Below are 24,333 nucleotides of genomic sequence, written 5' to 3' on the forward strand. Positions count from 1 at the left end.
ACAGTATTAGTTTGAGTTTTTTTCCTGTTCTGAAGGATTGTATTAATTCTCCTCTTTTACTAGAGCAATGAAACTGCTGCTACCACTCAGTCCAGGGCAGCAAGATCTGTGCCAAATAAATGATCACAGATCAGTGACTAGTTACTACTGCTTTACAGAGAATTACTAAAAAACCCTTCCAAGTCAACAAGGGAATAAACTACCTCTACAAGGTATTTTTCTACTAAACCCTGTTATTAGGTGGGCTTATGCCATGAGGCATGAGTGTTTACATACTTTCTAAAGAGTTTATAAGTCTTATCTAACATAATCCCCACATTCTATAATCCTATCTGTTTAATGTATTTTAAGTGGGGAAAACCGCTGGAACCAGTAATATCTCAAAATGGAAGGCACTTTCAAAGCACAATCAGTGAACTGGACATAAAATACAGAAGTAGTTTATGCTCAGATTAGACTTTCAGTCATTTAAGGATCAGGTAACTTAATGCTGGGTTTCACTGTAAGCTATATTTATCTGCATATGGGTCATTTTTTCTTCCCATAGGACACACTTTTGGCATGCCCTTCTGCAAAACTCTTAGAGAAAAGATACAAAAAACACTGTTAGCCTTTGTATTTGAATTTTTCAGTGAATACGTGTTCTATCTGCAGTTTCTAAACATAAATAGCTGTGAACTATTTCCCTTGAATAAAAATAAATCTTTTCTCCCCTTGACAAAGCAGGACAATTTCACTAATATCTCTGCAATTTCCAGCCTAAGCGTTTCAAATGCAGACTTAACCATGCAATGGTTACCTACTGTCATGAACTCTATTAGCAAAAGGCCTCTTCCCCATAATTAAATTTAGCCATTAATCCCATTTTTGCTTTGTGTCTTTACGTTATGATGGGCTTTCAAAGTCCTCCCTCGATCCCAAGATGGTCACTGTGACCTCGGTCATCTACTCTATAAGGCATCAAAGCCTCCCATTAAATACATAAAACTTAGCTGCTGCCTACTGCAAACACTGGGCCAATACTAGAAGATGTCTGCTTACCAAGGAAAGCTTAAGGAGTGTTTTCCTCCTACTGTACACTTGCCATCAAATCCAAGAGCTTCCCTCCTGGAGAGTGGTACTGGTGGGGAACATGGTCACGCCTGCCTGCCTTCCCTCCTGCCTCCCAGGGACATCACCACAGTGTGCAATTAATGGCTTCTGCTCCTCAGGATACAGACCTTCTCCATCCACTGCTTTCAAAGCAGTTACCAGTTCCAGATGCTGCTGAAATTCAGGCTCCTTAATTAAGCCCTAAATTTCAGGAAACTCCAAACATGCAGCTCTGAACAGCATGTTCTAGATAGAAACACAGTCGGTTAAATAAAATCTGGGTCTTGGCTTTTTTACAGCAGCACCTTTTCAGTATGTGCTGGTGAGCTGCTTGTTTTACAGGAAAGTAGGGAAAAAATTTTTATAGAGGGCACACAATAGCAACTTAACACAGTGTGGACATACTTCTGCATCAGAAGGGGTTCATGGTGGCTTGCTGAGAGCACAGGTGGAATACTCTTCCCAGATCAGGAATTTACTGGTTTGTATGGAGGACTGAGCACTGAACACTGCTCACAGGAAAAATACTTTCCTACACTGTCAATGCTGTGTTATTTCTGACTCCGCCATTTTACTGGCTTTCAGTTCTTGGATCATGTGTTTGAACATCCAAAGAGCAAGGAGTGGACAATCCATAACTTCTAGAGAAGACTATAGGTAAAGGAGTCAATATTTCCTTCTCTCCTAACATGCAGCAACACAAAGATGTTACATTTTGAGTCAACAGCTTGTCTGTCCTGGATTTTCACTAGGATCATCAGTATCTATATTATGCTTACAACGCCATGATTATTTTTGAACACAGTTTTAATGCATCAGTCCTATTAAAAATACCTTAAATTAAAGTGAAGTACTTCAGTCTTTGTGCTTAGTCTTAAAGGAACTGCAAATTCAAAAGGAATGATTTAAGAAAAAAAAATTAAAAAACCCAGAGTTGCATTTTGGGCAGAGGAGCAATGACATTCCTGATTATACGTGCAAAGAATATCAAGTTGTACCACACAGCAGCATTATGCATATTCAATCATAATTTAAAGGATGAAGAGAAATCTTATATCAATAAATATTCTGCTTTACAGTGTTCCTGGATCATTTGAAGACAGGAAAGATTATTTGAGGACCGAAGATTTTTAGATACTGATCATCTGAATATTCAGAGATATAAACTCCTGGGTAAGTTACAGAGGAATAAAAATATAAGTCTCGAAAGCTCAGCTAAGGCTACCAAATCAATTAAATAATTAATAACAAACACCCCCTTCTCCCACACACAAACTATGTCAACAAGGACAACTCACTTGGCCAGCAGCAACTACAGTGTCTGACGGACACTACGCTGACTGGGTCTTTTGTTTTCAAACACAGGACAAAACAAGTTCAGCATTTCTTCTCTGAATATTCTCATGAGTTCAAGCCCTCTCCTTCAAGTCATGAAGATATTTGTCACTGCTTTTCTTAACACAAAATAAGAAATAAGAGCATCTGCAACACTGTTTAGCTTAGCATCACTGGTTAGTGCTGAGCCCCACATCCATCTGAAGCCGTGGTTTTCCTACATCAAGACACCTCCCTTAATCTAGCACTGCTCTGAAATGTTTATGCTACTTAGTTGGTTGTTTTGTTTTTGTTTTTTTTTTTGAACTCAGGTTCCTTCTCATTTTTTGAGCGCAGCTGATTAAACCTGAACAACTGGGTTGTTGGACGAAATATGCTGTAGCTATAAAATGGTACAGCAGGGACCAGTTTCACTGTTAATTTAAAATGCTAGAATTAATTACGTAGTGTAAATGAAGAATTTAATAAGCACACTTTACAACCACAAGTTCTGCTTTTATTAAACACCCTGCCAAATGAAGGCAACTATCTTCAGTCTGTTTTTTCCTTGTCTCATTCCCTTAAAATCTCTGCAGCGCAAAAAAACCCCCTACTTTTGCTATTGCAACCCCTCCCCCATAATTAAAATGTATGCCTGACTTCCATCTCCTCTCTCAAGTCATCAGCATCTTTAAAAAATGCTTCTGTATATCCTGCCTGTTCTGAGAAGCTACCAAACAAAACCGAAGTTTACGATTTTGGTTTTGAATACCAAATTAAAGGCTGTCTTTGAAGCTGTCATTCCTATTCAACTCAGTACGGTGTACTACCAAATTAGCATAGTATTTTAGTGAAGGAATATGCTTGTTTAAACATGTGTCTTTCCAAAGCGAGGGGGTAACATCACAAACCAATTTTATTAAAAACTCCTACTACTGTTCTAAGACTGCAAGAAGACTGAGCAGGTGACTATTCCTGACATATATTGTTTAACCCATTTTTAATAAGAGTTCAGGTCATGAATTCTATCAGAGATCCTGTGAGTTTAACAGACTTGCTTTACACCTTTGAACTCCTCGAAAAAAACCAAAAACATTCTGGAAGACTTAACATTATTCCACAAAAATCTGTGCAGCTCCTTCACAGGGGAAATGGAACCTTTTACATGAACCAATTCAATCCTACCTAGCCTGAGAAATACATTTGAGATTTTCTACCATGGTTTTGCCAGGATAACTATTCAATCATGATTCAGTTTATGACCTTTTCTATTTTTCTTGAAGCAACCTCCCCCTACAGCTAACTTTTTCTTCTTTTATTTACCTGATATTTTAGCTCGGCAAGGAGGCAAACTTCATATATATGAAGACAAAACAGATTTTTAACAGAACACCACTTGTTTAGAGGCATAACAGAACAGAACTTGCTCAGATAAGATTTATTAAAAAAGAGGCCAAAATGTCAACAAAAACTATAAAAAATCCAAAAGCAGATAAAAGCTACACTGTTTCAAATCTTCACCATTTCAGCAATAGCTTCAGAATTTACTGGTGTTTTTTGCAATACAGTTTTCACTGTTAAAAAAAATACCCACATCGATTTTTAACAAGGAAAAAGCAAAGAACCCCTGAAAAGCCGCCAGTCATCCCTGTTACAGCCTACTGGCATACTTCACCCTTCCTGTCCCCAAAAAAACCCAACCAGGAGCATAATGAAGAACAGATATAGTGATGATCTGGAAAGATGAGCTGGGTATGACCTCAGTGCATTTCCATTTTGTTACTCTCCATGTTCTAAGAACCTTTAAAACATGAACTGCTTCTGGCAGAGAACTGCATTTGATTTACTAACTTTGAATTCAATCTGAGCAATGAACATGCATCCTCAAATTTAGTAATGTTGCACAATGCCTTGAAAACAGGCCTGAAACCCTAGCAGATGAAATTCTGTTTTCAAATACAGCACAAATAATTTGGAGGACTTTTTTTTTTTTTTTTTTGCAAATTGGGTTCTTTAGTACTTGTATCATTTCTTGAAACAACATGTAGGGGTGATGTCCTTGAGGTCTCTGCGTAAGGTTTTTTTAAAGAACGGTTCCTTTAAAATATTTTAGTGATCGAAGACTTATGGACTTTGCACTGAAAGAGAGCACAGGCAAAAAGACTACCCAAGAATATGTCAGATGACCATATAGCAAAATTCTCACATCTTCAAATACAAAAAGAGACAAAAGCCTGGAGATGGAATGAAACAAAACGAATACTGTTCCTAGCTGATGAAGTAATGGCTCTCCATCCAAAGACAGCCAATTCCCTACGAAAACAACAGTGAATATCTGAAGTCTTGAAATTCTATTGCTAGGAAATAATCATGAATTTGAGGGATATGGTACTCATGAAACACAAGACCTGCCATGATCAAAATCCAAGCTAGGCACACTGGACTCCTGCAGATGAAGGTTAGGTATTCACTTCTGTCTGAAATAACTGAACTAAACTGCAATTATATTTCTCAGATAGAAGAGAAACAACAGTATGTAGAAAAACAGTAAAAAAATAAATAAGTAAATTCTATTTTTCAATCTTCTTCCTTTTAAAATGCCCAAAGCTGTGGCCAAATCACAAGATAAATTGCAATAGATACATCATAGTCAATGTGCTAAAGAAAGCTCTGCTGGACTACACTTGTGAGGACTTGAGCTGCCCTGCAGCTACTGCCATTTGTTATGTGCCTTGTGTTCAAGTAGAGCATTGCTGTACGTCAGGAAATAAATAAAAAAGCACTGCATGTCGAAAAGCACTAAGCAGATCATCCTAACGCTGCCAATACAACGGCTGCCAGGATGTTGTAGAAGTAGGTATGAAGATTTGCATTTTAATTCCTCATCTTTCCACGGTGCCTCTTTCCACAGAGCACACACCCAAGTTACCAGGAGTGCACCTGAGAGGAGCTGCCTCCTTTTCCGGAACCCTTTCACTCCCGAGGCTGCTGATCTGTGCTAAACATAACAGTGCTGGTGATGCACTGAACAGCAGTGAAATTTCAGCTGCTCCCCACCTACGGTGTGAGTAGACACACAGCCTATAAAACTAACCTATAAAGCAAGCAATAAAAGCTGATGGTTCATCCCATCATCTTGTGCACCAGTAAATTCCCAGCTGCAGCAGCAAGGATACGGAGCAGCCAAGGTGCATCTGCACCCATCCACACCTCCCCTAGTGACAGTGCAGACATCTCTGCTCCTTGAGGCAGCATCTGTAGTGGGGAGGCTTTTGTTCTGAAAGCACCTACCAACGGGTGCCATTCCACACAAAAAAATGATCACAGCACATTAAAATGTATTTGGGAAACCGTTCATTAATCAGTATCTACAAATGCCCAAACGAAATTCAGAGCAGTGTGTCCCAACTACAGTTCACTGCTGTTCAGAACATCATGGTCAAGAAGCTGTGATGGGCATGCAGAATGATCTTAGGTTACAGTGTTCTTCAACAAGCAAAAATTTAATGAAGGTATAAGTGAAGCTCCAATAAGAGAGTCAGAATTAGGAAGAGTCAGTTGGCTCGAGCTATTCTGACTACAAGTCAATGTTAAATAAAAATGAGAACGATCAGGAAGGTAAAGCCTTCATCTGAGCTCTCCTGCAAGCAGTTGCACAGTGTTACACCCATCCAGGCTGGCAATGTTCAGACTTCCCCTCAGATCTGTACAGAAGCTGAAAGGTGAGGGGCTTCTCAGCTGTTCTGGATCCCGTGTGCAGCACTGAAAACTAAAGGCTTGCCATTTGAAGAAGTTTACCACTGTATCTGCAGCATCCCCTGTGCTAAGCACTTGCAACACAAGCACTAAGGTTTTGCTGTCCCCAAACGTAAACTGACCCCGGTGCAGGTAAAATCTACAGCAGGAAGCGCTTACCTGTGATTTTGTCTCTCACGAGCTTGCAGGATTCGATTTCACCAATGCTCCCAAAGAGACTCCTGAACTCCTCCTGGGTCATGTTCTGGGGTAAATAGTTGACTATGAGGTTGGTTTTGCTGTCATCTGTAGCAGCCCCTGTCTGCATGGGGGAAGGGCAGTTTCTACTGTTGCTGGAGGGTCCATTGGTTGTATTGGAAGTAGGGCCATTCGACACCTGAGGCTCCATGGTGCTAATTATCTACAGCAAAAAAAAAAAAAAAAAAAAAAGAGAAAGGGGAAAAAAAACCACCTTTAAGTTTCATAGATACAATAGCTATTTTTAAAGATACTCACAAACGAATGAGTAGGTAGCATTTGTGGCCAATTTAGATACTTCAACAAAAAAACGCGGCTTGATTCCTCTGTTATTGTTGCAAAGTAGGTCATGCTAGTCTTTGGCTGTGAGCATATACTAAGATGCAGTTAAAAAACCTTCTTTTTTTGTTAATGCGAAGCTGATTTCTGCTTTCATCACGCAGCCATTTTCACAAATGTAAATTTAAACCACATAAATTTAATTATAATTTAAGGTAATAATCATAATTAAAATTATAGTTCCATTAAATCAGATGAACTAAGTGTATGGCTTTATATGAAAAGGTAAAATATTTTACCTATTTAATAACTGTATCACAGAGTGCAATGACAACAACATTAACCAGGCACAGTCAATCTGCACCGTGTCATCATTCAGACTGCCTTCAATTAATAAACTCAGTGTCCCAAGATATACCACTTACTGGTTCCAGTGATGACCTATATTCTCCATCTATATTTTCCACTAACGAACTGACACCTCTTTAAATAATAAAGCCCTAGATTTGCAATCTTCAGAGATACAAAGGTCTTCAGATATTTACTGAAATCAAAAAGGTTTAATCAGAGAAGGGCTTATCAGGCACAGGTGCAGGCTGGAATTATAACAAGCACATCTATCTTGAAATGTGAAACTCAAATTTTCACAGAAGGAACTCAAACAGACCTTTCCAAAAAACGATAAATAAGAACCCAGCTTAGCAAAGTGCGTTGCAGGACAGTAGTCCCATTGTCACCAGTGCCACCCATCACGTGAGCAAAGCTGCCTGCATGTTTATCTGCAGAACACAAGTTTTCATCCAAATACTGCACAAGCAGACAAAGGAAGCAGAAAAACCTGGGTACTTCAAGCTTTTTCTATCTTATTTGCTTTACCGTGGCTTCCAGCCTGTCTTTACTGTTGCCACTGCTGACAAAGGAAGGACATCATCTTAGTCTCAAATATAGATAAATTAAAGCAAATGGTGGTTTTTGCTGCCTACTGTGAAGTTTGTGATGTGCAGCTTCACTGGTATCTCATATCGAAGATAACCCTGTGACAGGCTCAGTCTCCTTCCATCAATGACTGAGACAGGGATCCAAACTGCTGCCCCAGGCAGGAGATTCCACTGCCCAGGGACAGGGATAAACACAGGAGAACAGAGGGCTAAGGCATCACACTCTGAACCTGGTATTCTTCTGATCCTGTAATTATTATAATTACTCAAGACTTAATTTGCTTTCTTTTTTAAATCCAGGGAGGTACATGTTGTGACAAATTAGGCCTGTAATTCAGGAGGATGGAGACATACACACACACACACCAAAAAAAGGGTGTATATTCTAAAATTAACAGCACGAGGGTGGCTCAGAGTCTAAATAGGTTATATTCTGGTCATGTCTTTTTTTTTTAATTGAAATGCTTCAGTGTTAGTTTAATATCTCATTTAGGAAATAACCCTCTTTTTTATCAATGGAAATAAGTTTTGAATTACCATTATTTTTTATTATCAAGCCCAGGAATAGCTACTTGGTTTAACAGCTTTTAAATAAAAAGAAGCCTTGTCACATTGTGCTTAACAGAAATGCCTTAAACCATACAGCAGAATCATTTGGAAAATAAACTGCACAAAAATAGTCACTTCTTGAAAGACATGGGCACATCCAAACCAGAGTCCCCCTGCCAATTTTACCAGCCACGTGGCACCAAGCGCTGCTGACATCCTCGGCCAAGCTGTGCCAGCCCCACGCTCTTCCTTCAAGATTTCCCCTTTCACCTATCGGCCATACATCCCTTCTTCAATCCAATTTCATACATGTATTTACTCACACATACTACTAAATGCTTCAGATGCTGCCAAATCTGTTTAGCTGGGGATTCCAGCAGGAAGATCATCCTTTGATCTCTGCACCTCCGTGACCCCACAGCAGACACCGGCTCTAAGCTTTGCTGCGGGGCTGGGGTTCACACCCCAAGGCTAGTGCACCTCAGCTCAGCACAGCCTGCTCATATAGGCTGGATCTGCATCAACTTGATTAAAATTGGGGGAAAAAAATTCCACTTCTGATGCTAACACGTAGTCAGAAGATGAGCGAAGCAGCTGACATGGTTAACCGCAGCTTTCCATGTGCCTTTACATCACTGGACCATATTCTTCCCAACATAACCCACAAGATAAACTGCACTTTTGGGGACTGATCCTGCCCTTCTGAAGCCAGCAGGAATACCACACCATGGGTTTCAGTTACAGCAGAAGCAGGACTTCAGCACAACACACCGAGGAAGGTACATCATCTATTATTAGCAACAGACACAAAAGCTATCTATAGTTCCCCACAGTAGACAATAACGCTGGATCTTTTAAAAAATATGTGAAAGAAAACAAAATTCGAAACTGCCTGGTGTCCTACTTAGGCATTTTGCAATGCTTTTTAGTTCGTTTTCAGCATGCATACCTTCCACACCAAGCAAAGGAACAGAATTCAACTCAGACATTTAACACATTTAGAACATTAAGAGTAAGCTGCTCGGTAAAAATCTGTTCTTGAACAAGTACATTTCCTCATATACTTCAAAGTATCTTGGCATAAACTAATTTTGCACCAGGTGCCAGGTTTTTTTCCTAGTTACTCTCAACTCCAATTAAGTTTTCCTGATTTTTTAACAGTACAAAGGAAAACCGAGGCACTTATTTGCCCTTTAAATTATTGCCAAGTCATAGGTTACTGAAAATGGACTTGCTATATTAAAAAAGAGACAATGGATACAGAGAAACCTTGAAAAATTATTAAAAGCATTTCTAATAACAAATTTCAGATTTATTTTTTTTTTACTGCATAATTTTAAGTCTCCATTTAGAATGGATTTCTGTGCAAAAGCAGTTACATACCACAGCTTGCATTCAAAGTTCTTACGGGCACAAAGGAATAATACTTACTTTAGCTGTACATACTGATTCTCGTGACGGGTAAACACTTAAATTATTAATGTTAACAAAAAGGTAAGTCCTAGCTCTCCTTTCCAAACATTCAGTCCTCTCCCCGGCATGTCTGGTGCTCAAACCCTGTGCAGAGTTCAGTGTGCATGCACTGGGACATTTATTGTCGATGACTGTTTTTAATATTAAGTAGCTGTTGATTCCACATCAGTCAGCACATTACATAAGAGTAACATTATTTATTCAAATAGATTTCAACATGACATTCCCTGTATGGTTTTCTTTTCTTCTATCCACAACACTAAGATTTACATTTTTAATTCAATACCTGCATCACAACACGAACATTTTTGAAATTGATACTCCCGTTTCTGGGACAGGTAGTTAACTTACTAGGTTTTAATTACTGGTAATAACTTCTTTAAATATAGGAAAGTATTGGGCAGCAGTCCAATTCTATCAAAATATTAAAGGAGGCTGTAACTCTGTCTAACTCATCAAGGGCTTATTCAGATACAGGTAAAACAAATGTGGAAAATTTAACAGTGACTTAACCCCTACCCTAATTTTTTAAAAACAAAATATACTGAAGATTATTATTATCTTGAAGATTAGTATTAAAGCTCTATACCCATGTAAAATTAGCAATACCTCTGTGCTCTGAGCAACACCTCTTTTTGTAGACCTTCTCTGACCCAATTTAGGCAGCTACTACTGGTCTTGAAATATTACAGTGCAAATGTCATGTCTGATGACATTCACATGCTACTGGTACAAAGATGCCTTTTTTTTTAATTTTTTTTTTTTGGCAATAACTTGTCAGACTCCCAGTACTGCAATACAATATTCTATATACAGGGTAACCGTATCTCTGAAGAATAAACTGCAGTTACTGCTAATAGACATTTGATCATTTAGCCACCAATAATTTGAATACTCTGTAACACTGAAAAATACTATCTGTGACAGAATTTGAAGACTGCAATTTTTAAGTTAAAGGCAACCCCTATTTCAAATTCTGCATGTTTTTCAGACTGCTGCTTTTAAAAATGATGACTTCCTGGTGCACTACTTTTCTCACTATGGTAATGTTATCAGCAAAGCAAGAGGTATTTTAGTTTGACAGATTTCACAAAGAAATGCTTTGGGGAAGACAACATAAGCTTTGCCAGTGTTTTGCAAAACACTGCTTACCAAAAGGCTTGGTATAACCCCTCCCACAGAGTATCAGCCACAAATATCCATTAGAGCAACTCCCACATTACTAATGTTTCAGAAATACTTCTATCATATCTTCGTTGTTTTTTTTTCAATTAATTCAATTTCAATTTACTCCTGCTGAAATATTAGCTCCAACAATAATGCAAACAATACCTGTGTGCATAAACACAACTATTACAATTACAAACTATTACAAGCCAGAGTAACTGACACTAATCTTCAGTTATTACAGTAAATGTGTGACATCCATCTACCATTACAAAGCACAGTTAATCAATCATTTAGAAAACTACCCACAGACTAAGACAGCCTTATCCCCCTACTGCATGCAGAAGCAATAGCCAATGGCTCGATAAATGTAAATAAACATTTTTTTTATTTACCAAATTTGTTCTCAGCAGTCTAAAAGAAGGTCTGAATGTTGAACTGAGACTGCCACATACATACACTGAACGGAGTTGGTGTTCAGCAAATAATCAGCACCCATTCTTGCCATCTGAATTATGTGTACTCCACTGCCCATATTCCACAATAAACAGAAATTGATTTGGTATGTATAAAAAAAAAAAGTCACAATTAAGGATCTTAAGAATAAGTGTTATTTATAGGCACTAAAGAGAAGTGTTTTTAAACATACCACAAACAATCTTCTCCTAAAATCAAAATCGGGAAAAAACTTTAAAACCCAGAAAATTCATGCAGACATATCCATTTTGAGGACTCAGAAGTCAAAAAAGTTAGCTATGAATAATGAACTGTTCACAGCACCTAAATGCCAAGAAAAATGATCATGGCAAATTACACCTCATGAAGAATTCATGAGGTCTAATTTTATATTATTTCTAAGTGTTCATTAATGAACAAACTCAGAACATTTTCCCATAAAAAAGAGTTTAGATAAATAATGCAAAGCTCTTACTTTATCTAAAAAAGCTCTTTAATTAGCATTGCAAGTTGTTTGCTTTTACAAGTGAAAACAAATGGTGCCATGGCAGAGGTCCCACAGCCATCTCCTGAAAAACGATGACAAAAGAAGAAACAAACAAAACCTCTCAAAGAAAATAAACACAGATTCACAAAGGTTTTCCTTCTACAATGAGAAACACGCTTTAACTCCCACCAAATCTGCTCTTTTGAATTGAAGTCAGCACAGTACAAGCCTCTGCTCCTCTAGAACTTTTCTGCAGGTTGGAAAACCCCCATTTACAGGAGCTGCCTGACCAATCCATCCACAGCCTTCCCATCTGCTGAGCCACGAACAGCCATGCCAGAGCCAGGTTGATCTGTGGGAATGGAGCCGAAAATACATCAGAACACCCAAGACGAGGTCGCTCAGCCCTGGACCAGCCACTGCACTCCCCACCCCACCTTCAGATGCACTCCCTGAGACTCACTCCATGAGGATTTAGCACGTTTTTGTAGAACGAGACACTGGATCATAAAATGTTTAGAAGACATCATACCACCTTCCCTTAGGGGTGTTAAAGGAAAAGGACAGTGATTTTAAGTCTTCACTGGTTCAAAACCACAACTCCAGCCAGAGCAAGAAGTAGGTGCACCTGAACCTCCTGCAGACCTCACGTTGGGCTTCTTTCTAAGGTGACCTTAGGAGAGGCAAATGATGCTCTGTGTGCAGCTCCAGTACAGATTTTCTTAACTGTAACACAACTGTCAAATTTCACTGTCAACTACATTTTTATTAATGCTTATGTACTGCACAACTAGACTTTGCTATTATTTACCTAATAAATACATCATGAACATGAAATAAAGGAGGAAAACGAAGCTTTTGGGTAAATCTGCCTGGAGGGAAATCCAATATTTCAGAAACAAATCATTATCTAACACTCCATATTTTGACATGTTCACCACTCATGCTCCATCTTTACCTTCCTTCAAGTAGAAGTCTTATTTAATATTTTAAATATAGATACCGCTGAAAATATCAACTCAGAAAACTAGCAGTCTGTGGCTCTCACAGCACAGATACAGTTGTTTTACTTGCTTTGAGTGTGCTGCACTCAGGTTGAAATGGCATTCAAACATTTTCAGCAAATTCACATTTATGGGTGCCACAATAATTGCATAGAGCACACAAATGATCCAAATGGAGAAGACAACAAATGCACTCGTTTTAAGACGCAAGCTTCAGTTCAAATAAAGGAGGAAATTATTTTCTTTAATAGCTAAGTTTATCTTGAGCCAGTCCATTATAGGTTTTTGTGTGAATATGCTAAAACAAGATATTCTGTCCCCAGTCTGCAGTGAAACAAATGCAAAATTTATTGGCAATATTACTTGTTATCACAGCAGTGCCTGAAGGATAGAAACGATAGCAGCACCAAGTTGTGCTGTACAAATGGGTAGTAAGGGCAGGGACTGCTGCTGTACCAACACTGTTACAAAAACCAGAAAGGCAAAATCTGTTACTTTTATTCCATGTTCTGCAGAAGTGAAAAATCAAACCAGAGCAAAAGTATCTAGGTAAACTGTTGGAAGTTACACGGTAAGCTGTGACAGCTCCATAATACACCACCATGCCCTCAAACCTGGCCCAGTGATAAGGTCCTCTACAGAACTCCTAACAACTTTCTCAAAAAGCAAACTGGTGTAATGATGCACCAAATCACATTTTCTTTGAGAGAGTTTCAGATAAATGTCTTCTGTTCCCATGAAGTACAGACTCTACAGTTTTGCATTTGATTTCGAGGACAAAAAGGGAATGAGTGGGGAGAAAAAGGAGACACCAAAATAAGCCACAACTACTTCAACATCAGTAACTACTAACTGAGCAGTAGAGGAAACCCCTCATGGAACTACACATTCAATAACCACACAGGTAGGAACAAAGGCGCCATATCACACACTTCGTACGGCTTTTTACTCTTCCTACAGCTGCTCTGGGGGCAAGAACCTGGAGGAGGAGGAGAACTACAATTATACATACAGCTCCGCACTCCGTAAGGCACAGAGGAAACACACAGGACTGGAGAGCAGATGCGTGGACAATGATTCCATGCACATTGACTTCTGGGAAGCACAGCAAAGCGCTGCACAGCACATCTGTAAGGACAACAATTCTGCTCTTCTGGAAGCAGAACATAGTTGTAACTCTGTCTTAAGTACTACCTGAACTCAGAGACTTTGAGGTTCTTTATGAATTTCTACTGGGCTTCCCTTTCCACCGCTGTTTCCAGGTTCCTCACCTCTTGCAAAGACTGTGGAGAAACTATGCCTGTTGGAAACCTCAGAGGTGTTTGGCTCTGTTCTTAGGTGTACTCCAAATACCTTATCAAAGTCTACAGCAACAGCACTAGTGAAATGGTGAGGAAAACTAGAATAGGTGATGGACATAGAAGTTTGCTGCTGCCCCTGTGTCAAGGTCATTTTTTCACTACCACAAACTGACTTCCAGAATGCCAGCCAGCTACCCACTTCTTTATTTAGAATGGTTTTATCAGAATGTGCTTGTTATCATTTCTGCCATCAAACATGATTTACCATAGGAAGATATGGGAGAACACAGCCTTGATTTCACAGCATTCAAACACTGCTCTGGAGCAGAGTTCTGGAGAAAGCCATCATCAAAAACACCCGGAGAGAAAAATAGATGTGTCCTGTCTGTTAGACAGGTTACCCAAATAGCTCAGGTTAAAAACCCTTACAAGCCCTTGCATCCACAGGCCACAACAAAGGCTGGTGACAGGGAGGTGTCCTACTTCTGTATTGGGACACAGTCATCAAAGGCTCCTGCCCACCTGCATCTCTGGGGGTCACCAGCCGCCTCGGCGCAGAGGTCTGTACTACTTTTGAACTGGAATAAAGGCAACGTGGTCAGGCTCTAAGTTCTGTAGGAACATTTATTTCCTCTTCAATCACTCTTCTACTTCTGCCAAATTCATACCAGGCAAGTCTGTACCTAAACTTTTACAAGGGCTTTATTTTATTCATTTCATGATTCTGGATTGCTTCTTATTCCCTCCTGGCTTTTCACCAAGGCTACTACTTGTTCTCTCAAGATACATACAAAGGCTAAAGGAGTCTGAAAAAACAGTCTCAGCAAAAAAATCTTTCTTTGATTGACGCTCCAAGCCAAAATTTGATGAAAACATCCTCTTTCTCCACAGACTGCAGTTTATTAGAGAGATATCAGAGGCAAGAGGTCTCCCAGTGACTGCACTGTCCCTCTTGAAAAAGAGATGGTGACTAAAAAAAACCGTATTTAAAGTCTGTGCTAACAGGGTGATAAAAGATACACCAAAAGCATTAAATACATGAGGCAAACCCTGAAAGATTGAAGAGGGTCTCAAAAGCCTAGATACTAGACAAGACAAGAGCATGGTAGAGATCAACATTTAAGACAGATCCTCAGTCTAAAGGACATACAGCCTAAAAATACACTGAAATGAAAGCAAAGGAAATTGAGAAAGTATTTTTATATTTCTGGTTACTTTCTGCATTTTATTTTTAGCTCTGTTTTGTTTCCTAATCACTACTTACTTGTGTGGTTTACTGACTATATTACTGAGTTATATATTGCTAATCTGTAACTGAATTATATTACTGACTTGGGAATATGCATGTTGCACCGTGTACTGACGCACAGATTCCCACGGGTACGTACATCTTCATGTAAGAAGCAGACAGCTGCAAGTCTTCAGCTGCTGTAGACCTGTCACAATTCCACTTTATGTTTTTTTCCCTTTAAGAAAATAATCTAGAATCATTTGCAACCCCGAGAGTTTAGACAGTGAACGCTGTATTACAAGCCATAGCAAAACCTAAAAACATCTACTTACCAGAAGGCAAAGCAAAGCAAGGACAGCACAGGCTCTCCGTGAAGCCTAGGAACATCCAACCCCCCACTGCTGTTATTTCTACTGAAGTTCTAGAAACAAAAAGCTACAATTTTCAGAAGCCCTTAAGTGATTTAAGATTCATTAATGTTCACTGCAATAGGATTTCAGCTCGTAAGCCATAAGCTCTTGTGAAAATGTTGCCCATGTATTTTTCATGCAAAGACAGGCTTACATTAGGCAGGAATGGATGGCTTTGCAAAACACATGCCCCATTCAAGATGTTTTAAGGCTCTGTCCTCAACAGGACCTTAATGAAGACACACTGGTAAACGCAATTAGGAAACACTAATCAACATGTGTACATCTCGACTGCTGGCAACAGCATCTCTATGGATACTGCTGCTTGCAGGTCTCAGCGAGATAGACCCCAAAATAGAAACTGTGATGTTCAGCTAAGTCCTATCTCTATCATTAGAAATGTTTGCTTGCTGCAAACCAACAGTGCATTTCTCTTAAAACTTAGCCGTATTAGTAATAAGAAATAAATTTACATCTTTTCTACCATTCCCCTGTTAGTCTACAGCCCCGTACCACACTAATATTGCTTATGGAAACACACTTCTCACAAAATATAGACCTTCTTGCTTCTGTAACATACCTACAATAGACAAAGTTACAATGAATTACTGGAAGGAATACGGTCATCACCATCTTAAAGGTAATGAACAGGTAACAGCAGTTGAGGACTTGACAAATTTCTGGTGGAAAAATAATCAGAAATTACTTTCTAGTAAGAAAAGGCAGCTGTTTACTCTGATGGTCTAACAAATAGCTACAAAATGGCTCAAATAAGAGTAAGTTTTAATATACTGTATGGGATAAATATCTCAGTAATACTTAAATTCAAACAATCAATCTCAGGCATGAAAGCATCTATGCTAATCCCAAAGACCTACTACCCATAGACTAATAATGTATTATTCGTCAAGAGAGGACAAAATATCAAGTACATGTGCACATACCTGTCACAGGTCAGGCTAACACAGATCATAATGGTTTATCCTAGACAAACAATCTCTGTACTAAGGAAGAGAAACGTGCCACAGGCCAAACCAAACACCCTCCTTATTCCAATTACTAAGACGCCTCCTAAAACTTCCAAATGAGATAATTCAAATTCACCAAATTCTTATGCAAATAAACAAACGTCCCCTGAACACAAAGAAATTCAAAATATATCAAAACTCCTCTTAAAAAGGTGAGCAGACCTCATAGATCAACTCATGTTTAAAACACGATTCTGCTCAAGCATCCAACAGGAGCCCTGCCGAGCTCAGCCCCTGCTCAGGTACAGGTGGTTGGTGACAGGGAGGTACCCAGGCCACCCCAGCTGCCCTGCCTCAAACCCCACACAGTACATTCTGCTTAGATGTCAAAAGGCAGCTGGGAGTACGGCAGCATTAACAGATTAGCAGGCAGAAATGTCTTAAGAGCTTAAGCACATAAGAACAGCCTGAGTATTAAAGTCAAACCATCCAAGCTACTGTCCTTTCTACTGCCCAGGCTTTCCTTAACAACGCTCAGCAGCCTCAGGCAGACTCTTTAAACTTAGAGCTGGATCCGCTCCACCCATGTGTTTCACCTCAAACAGAAATGACACTGTCATTATTAAAACTAGTACATCACCTAAGCACCCCTGACCAGAGTCATTCAGCCCAGGTGTCCTGGTCCAGCCTGGCACTGAAATGTTGGAGGAGAACGTGGCTCCTCCAGCGGCCACAACAGCTACGTGTGGCTGCAAAGCTCCTCCATCAGCACAAAGACTATCACACAAATAACATTCACTTTTGCATTTAGCAAAGACTAATAATGAAAATTAAACTCAACAAATGTCTATCCCAGTGAGCATCTACATTTGTTAACGCTTCTTTCAGTAGTTGGATGATGACAAGCACAGACAATAAAAAGAGGATTCTAAAAATATACTACTCTTTTCCCCTGGATTAGCGTGTCTACAGTTAAATATAAACTGTGCTCTATAAATTATCAAACACAATGTCAAATTCTGAAGTGCTCTCCGGAATCTCTCACGGAGCACACGAAATACAGAATGATAATTTTGTCCTGGCCCAGTTAGTCTAAAGAACAATATGCTACTGTGCTAGATCATGGAGTTAGTTCCCATCAACGGGCACACTAAAAATGGCCACAGCCACCACCGTAGCTGCACATTGAATTTTTCAGGACTCTCTGCATCAAGCAAAGAGTTTAATTCCCTGAACAGCTGCTCTCACAGGAAGGGAATCGACAGCAACATTGTCACAGTATAGCTGGCACACACATATTAGGAAGAATTTCCAGCATTCACGCTTTCTGCTAAAAATCAACTTCCCCCTACTCATCTACTGCCAGTAACTTCATTTGGAACAAAGATATACGAGGAATGATATTAGAACTATTTTTACTTAAGAAGCATTTATTTACTTGCATTATTACTTCTACAGTGTCGTGACTGTACCTTCTGCTCTACAGAAATAATCTTCGCCCAACAAATTCTTCTGCACATAGTTAAGCAAAGTCACTGACCACCATTCAAAGATCGAGGAGGACCAACAGAAGATTAATACAAGTATTGCAATTAACAGTCACATTTTTTAAACCTTTCAAGCAGGTAAAAAAGCCAAATACTCCCAAATACCTCTGATCTCAAAAGCAAAAAGCCTTAACACTTCACCACGGGGTAGTGACTTCAACATGGGATATTTCATGCCATTGAGTCATGAATTTTATATATTATCTAAAATCAGACTGCTGATGACTACGGGAGTCTACATGTCAGCTGAAGAGGACTGAGAAAAGGCACGGCCTCCTCCCCAGATTAGCACTCAACTCGTTAAAAAGGTTTGTTAGTATTTTGCCCATGTTTTTTTATGACCCTCTCAAACCAGAACAACTATAAAGAGGTTGACTTAAACACATCATAGACATCAAAGGTCTAAATTAATCCATGTGTTAAACAAATGTCAAACCTTTCAACGAAGTTCAGTCTAGCAACAATAATTCTCAAAGTCACAAATATCAGTTTTGCTTTTAATGGCAGCAGAGGAACTCAGACTTCTGGTAACTGCCCTGACCTGCAGCAGAAGAGTCAGCGAGCAGAGTCAGTTCCTGAAATTCCACATCCTTGCTGGGCAATTAGACATAACCTTACAAGAGGAGACAGATCTACCTTAAATTATTAATTGTAAGTATTTCTGTCTTTGCTAGTTTTCCAGAACGCAATGAGAGCTTCTTAAGGGGAGGAAAAGGAAGAAGGACAAGCTTCCTTCATCCCTTACGTCCCTACAAAAGCTTTTCAACAGCACTCAACCTGGGAGAAAATACTTCTCAGTGCTCAGGAAGACAAGTCAGCTACTCCAAACAAGCGCACATGCAATTACAAGCCAACAGGTAGGGCCCAAGCACAGTGCAGTTACCTGCTCCAGCAGAAATCTTTTTGGTCTCTACATGGAGGGTCAGATGGGACGTTCTCAACCAAACATCCCTTGGGAAGCGAAAACCAGAGGAAGAGGTTTGGTTTTCCTTCCACGGCTCGGTGAACACACCCAGGCATGCAGCAGAGTGGCTGGACCTGAAGGACTTGTGCTACTGGAGAGGCTCCAGGGGCATTGCTGCCCTCTGCCAACACCGAAAGTCACTTACGTGGACAGACGCATTTATGTGTGGAACCTTCTCGAAGCACCGCAAGTGAGAGCCACCTCCCATAGTCATTTGTGTCTGTTTTGAGACAAACATACATTATCACATCGCCTTTACCTCCAAGAGTTCTCAACGCTCCAAAGCCACCACATATACTACCCGCCCCGATCCCGAAAAATACCGGCGCACGTCTCCAGACTGGGAAAAATACCAACAGTAACGTATAAGAATTTTGATAGCAATTAAAGAATTTTAATTTTAAAATATTAAAATAAAGAATGCTTTTTCCCCCCTTCAGAATTCAAGGACAAATAATTTCCCATCACAACAGCATTGCTGACGCAACTGCGCGTGCCTTAGCAACAAAGGCGTACTACAGCACTTTATATACATCACGCCTCTAAATATTGTCAAAGCCAGGTTTGTATTTTACTGTGCAACTGTACCATCTTCAGAGAGGACACACAAAGGTTTAGTTATCCTTTGTTTTAATTAATTCTTTTCTTAAATGTTCTGTCCTTCCCATTTAATTATCGATTCCTAACTGGTTCTCAGCATTTCCTGACTTGTACAGATTTTCTTAGCCACTGAGGTGAAAGTCCTCATGTAAGACATCGTCAAGGGTAGAACAATAGGTAAGATGGACTCTCAGCTTCCTCCCTAATTTTTGGGGCCCTAAAGAAGCAATAATGCATCAGGAGCTCCAAAACCATTAGGGAAAACAGATTATAGTGACAGAAAATAAAAAAAATAAACCAAATACCGCTGAGCTGATTTCTAATGAATTTTTGCAAGCAATGAAAATGCTACAAATAAAGCAATGTTAGGTAGTTGCAAGAACTACTTGCAGTCTTATTATAATCTCATCTGAAAGTATTTAATTTCTAACACTGATGTTCCAATGCTGTTGCAAACTCTCTGAATACTTAAATCGGTAAACAACAAACAAAAGGTCTCGTCTTCAGTGCCCCAAGCTATCATCCAAAACTAGTTATAATTAAAGGTGTGAACAACAGAGTAACAAACCTGCAAAGTCAAGGTTCTGAGAAATTAATGGGCATCACACCACTGCACCAGTTCAGATTTATCACTCATTATCTCCCCGACTAGCACAGTGCTGTTTCACATATTAGTGCCTCCTTCTTTCCTCCAAGCCTTTCCTGCCTTTTCTAGATGGCTAATTTTAGACAATTACTGCCTCTGACACATTGAGACCTTTTCTCCCTCCTTTCTTCTTCTTGCTGTAAAGCTAGTGACCTACAAAAGCCCCCTGCACCTAAAATATTCCAGTATTTTAGAAAGTAAAGATTGATCATTTGAGGGGAAAAAGCAAGCAAGCGGTCTCTGAATATCTGTTTCTCCAACATCTTCACTTTACATTAACTCAAATGGTTAAACATACTTAAAAGGTAAGGCAAGGTACATGTACCCTTTAATATTTTTATTAGTATTGAATCTATTGTACTTGTTGAATTGGAGTGTTACCATCCTCTTTCCAAATTCTTTAGAAAATTAAAAATGTCCCTTGCTTTTAAAGTTGCTTTAAGTCCTACACTGCTGGTAACTGGACATTTACAGAAACAACTGGAAAGCATTACATTACACAAATGCTCTTCCCCTTCTCATCCAAATCCCAGCATTTTCCTTAACACCCATTCAAGTGAGAAGGGAAGATACACATGCATGAACACACACACAGATACATGTCTACCCATCTCTTCCCTCCATCCTACTTGGAAAGAAAAAGAGAAAGACTAAGAGGGAGAGGAGTGCAAGGGGGAGGGGTGACTTTCCATCACACATAAAGAAATTTTGCAAAATCTGGCCTATCCCTTACAGAGGTACCATGGCTTTTAACATCACCTCACTTGCAAAAAGCCTGTCTGCGCCCACTTCTCCCCCAAAACCCCAATGACATTGAAAAAATACTGCATTGCAGTATTTGCCAGTGCATCAGAATGTATCCAGTTAGCTGTCCCACAGACAAACAAATGTACATTTTAATGTGTCCAGCCACGTAAATGAGGTGTCTAGTGGACACAGATTGCCAAAACAGACAAGTGGATTTGTCAAGTTATCTGCATCTCTCTTCCTCTAATATTCTCTGCCACTGCCCATTTCTTGCCTGAGGTGTTTGCTGAAATTATTTTCAAAGTGCAAGTTCCCACAGAAGACAACAAATTCCCCTGCTAGGACATGGGACGCAATCATACCTTATTTCTTTCGAAAAACCTCGGGGTGTGGAGTGGCTCTAGGTTATGTACCAACAGTATGACAATTACACACAGAAAATAACCTGCATTTAATTAGTACACTCCCAGCATACCAAGTAGGAAGGTTGAGGAGAAAAAGCTCCCTGTAACCTAGAAGGTATTTAAAAAAAATTAACGCGTTAAATATAAGTAAGATTAATGCAACCGGATTTTTTCATTAGAGTCACAATATTTAACAGGACCAAATAAAGATGATGAAGACTATTCCAAACCCATTCAAATGGGATTTTTAAGTATACCCCTTCCAGTTCATTGTAACCATCCTTTGTCACAACAGCTCGGGCTCAGTTTGAGAGAGCTCAAAAAGGTAAAATTAATAAAGAGCAAGAAAGCAAAGAAGGCAACCAAGCCAGTCACCAGTGGAAAGGCATCCCTGTATCTAACAGGAGAACTTGATAAGTAGAGTACATGGGGACAGGATTTTAAACTGATGGCTGGTATTCACATTGCATCAATACCCAATTGCAAGATTTCCTCCTTTCTGACCAGTAATTCACCAAGATAATTACAAAAAAAAAAAAAAAATGTTACGTCTAAAGACAACCACATTTTTCTCTACCTTGTTGTCTTAACAGAAAGAGGGTTTACATTTCAATCTTTTAATATTAGTAGCAATTTTAATTCTGTTTCACTAACTTAATAGCTATTTTTCTATAGGATGATTTACAATGCCATCTTTTACACACAGAAAGAAAATGTCACTATGTACATGCAGGCTGTATTCATTAATATAATCTTAAAACAAAGAGAAGAGGAAGATTGGAGCAGGAACACGTGCACCATAAAACAAGGATTACATTATTTTTAAATCTTTGTAGAAACACCAAATTGAACAGAAAATGAAAATGTAACTACTAGCTGATGACTCTTAAAACAAACAATGCAGCTGTGTATAATAAAAGGCACCCTTATTTATTGTCATGACTAAGTTAACAGATTTAGAACACAGTATCTCTGTTTTGGACAGAAGAAAAATTATTTTACTCTCACATACAACTACAATGCATGTCAGAATGCATCTCTGCACATGCACAGACTGTAAAATACGGAATTTTACACACGCACACACACCCTCAAGATTTTTTTCTCCCCTCTACATTGTAAAGCAGTGTAGTTTTCAGAGGGCTGTTCAATCACTTTTTCACAGAAAGGACTGCAGCAGAAGCAATACTTAAAACAAAGCAAGTTATTAGGGGGAATTACATTTTTTATTCATATTTAAACTAAGCACTACCATTCCCACTTGAATTTGCATTCAAAGCAACCCTGCACCTGAGAAAGGAATAAAGTAAAAATATCTGAAAATCCAAAGACAGAAAAAAGGACATGTTCTATATTCTTGCTTTGCTTCTCTTATGCCTCCTGATGTGTGATAGATAAGCATTTTCTGGGCGACCACATTTTTATATCTTTTACGCTACCGTCTATCACTTACTAGTCTACTACGCTTTTTCAACACTTCTAGCACCACCAGCTATTTCCCATTATTGTTTGCCACTACAATTAAGAGACCATCACAACAAGCAAAATATTCAACTGTGGTTTAAAAAGTAGAGTTGCCAACAAGGAGCCTGACACTGGAAGTGGATATTGCTCCAGCAAATATATAATAAGACCGTGGCTAAAGGTGGGGCCGGAGACGAAGAAAAGAATAATATCGTTATTTCCGTAAATTCCACTCAGCACACAAACCCTAAGATATGGTGAACTCCCCTGAACTGATTATTCTGCCATATAACCATCTGATTTTGTAAAAATACCAATATCACTTAACACAAAATCACTGCTTAGGGTAAATTCATTCTACCTACTGTTCTCATAGGGACATTTGCTGGAAAATTCTAAGAAATGATTTGCAGAAGCTATCAGCTGTGGGAGTTCACTATTATACCTCTGTCAACTTCATTCAATATAATTTACATTTTTTTTTATACTGCCTCACAGGATTCCTTGCAATTTTTTGCACGTACAATTTCACAGCAGGGAGGGGGAAGGAAAAAAAAAAAAAGAAAGATAACCCTCTTTTGCAGAGGAGAAAGAACAGATGCTTAAAACCAGATTTCTAGAAATCACTGTAAGCCTGAGCCAGAAATGTAATTAACACCTATTTATAAAGAATAATTAAAGTTGTGACTGCCACAAAGAACAGCAGAGATAATCGAGGTAGCCCCTGCTTCTTTTTTTTTTTTAGATTTTTTTTTTTTTTACACTGTTTGCAGTATTCCCACATGATTGCCACCTGCTCCCCCACTCAGCTTCCCCTATGCTCGTTTCCCCGGCAACCTTTCATTGGCTTTTCCTCCCAGCTATCGCTTTCAGTTCGGCTGCTCAGTCTAATCTTATTTGTTTTACACCCATCAAAACAAGCAGCTAGACAAAGACAATCCTGTAAGAATGGGAAAAGACCGTCGCTTTGTTTCCCCGGTTATAATAAATATCCGCGGCAAAAAGTCTGCAAAACGTTAAATTAAGGGGGAAGGGGGGTCCCCGCCGCCCCCCCATCCCGGGGCTGGCAGGAGGGCCGGGTATTGTGCGGGCGGCCCCAGCCCCGGTCCCCGCAGTTGTGTGTGTCTGATCATGCCATTTTGCACAATCTGTAAGGAAAAGCACAAAAGAGGGGACGAGACGAGCACGTCCGGGCTCCTCCGCCAGGAGAATACGGTCTAAAAATAGAAATACTATTTTTCACATAAATGGCTTTGACTTCTCCCGGCATTTTAAAAAAGCACAAAACAACACGGCTCT

The 24,333-nt window shown here is 39.3% G+C and overlaps 1 protein-coding gene across 5 annotated transcripts in view; it reads right to left on the reverse strand.

Annotated features, from left to right (window-relative positions):
• The window catches only part of ELAVL4 (ELAV like RNA binding protein 4), a 65,815-nt gene that overhangs the window by 36,539 nt on the left and 4,943 nt on the right, over nucleotides 1-24,333 (reverse strand). For 3 of the 5 annotated variants that reach the window (XM_018072268.2, XM_008925208.2, XM_018072272.1), the window contains exon 2: nucleotides 6,322-6,562. In XM_018072268.2, coding sequence (XP_017927757.1) covers nucleotides 6,322-6,562 — 241 coding nt within the window. Of the gene's footprint in view, nucleotides 1-6,321; nucleotides 6,563-19,092; nucleotides 19,171-19,318; nucleotides 19,388-24,333 lie in introns of those variants that run through there. The other 2 variants (XM_029959655.1, XM_018072273.1) reach the window with 2 other exon arrangements.

This window comes from Manacus vitellinus, unplaced genomic scaffold, assembly GCF_001715985.3.
Source record: "Manacus vitellinus isolate BGI_N305 unplaced genomic scaffold, ASM171598v3 scaffold_21_pilon, whole genome shotgun sequence".
NCBI classification, from domain to species: domain Eukaryota; kingdom Metazoa; phylum Chordata; class Aves; order Passeriformes; family Pipridae; genus Manacus; species Manacus vitellinus.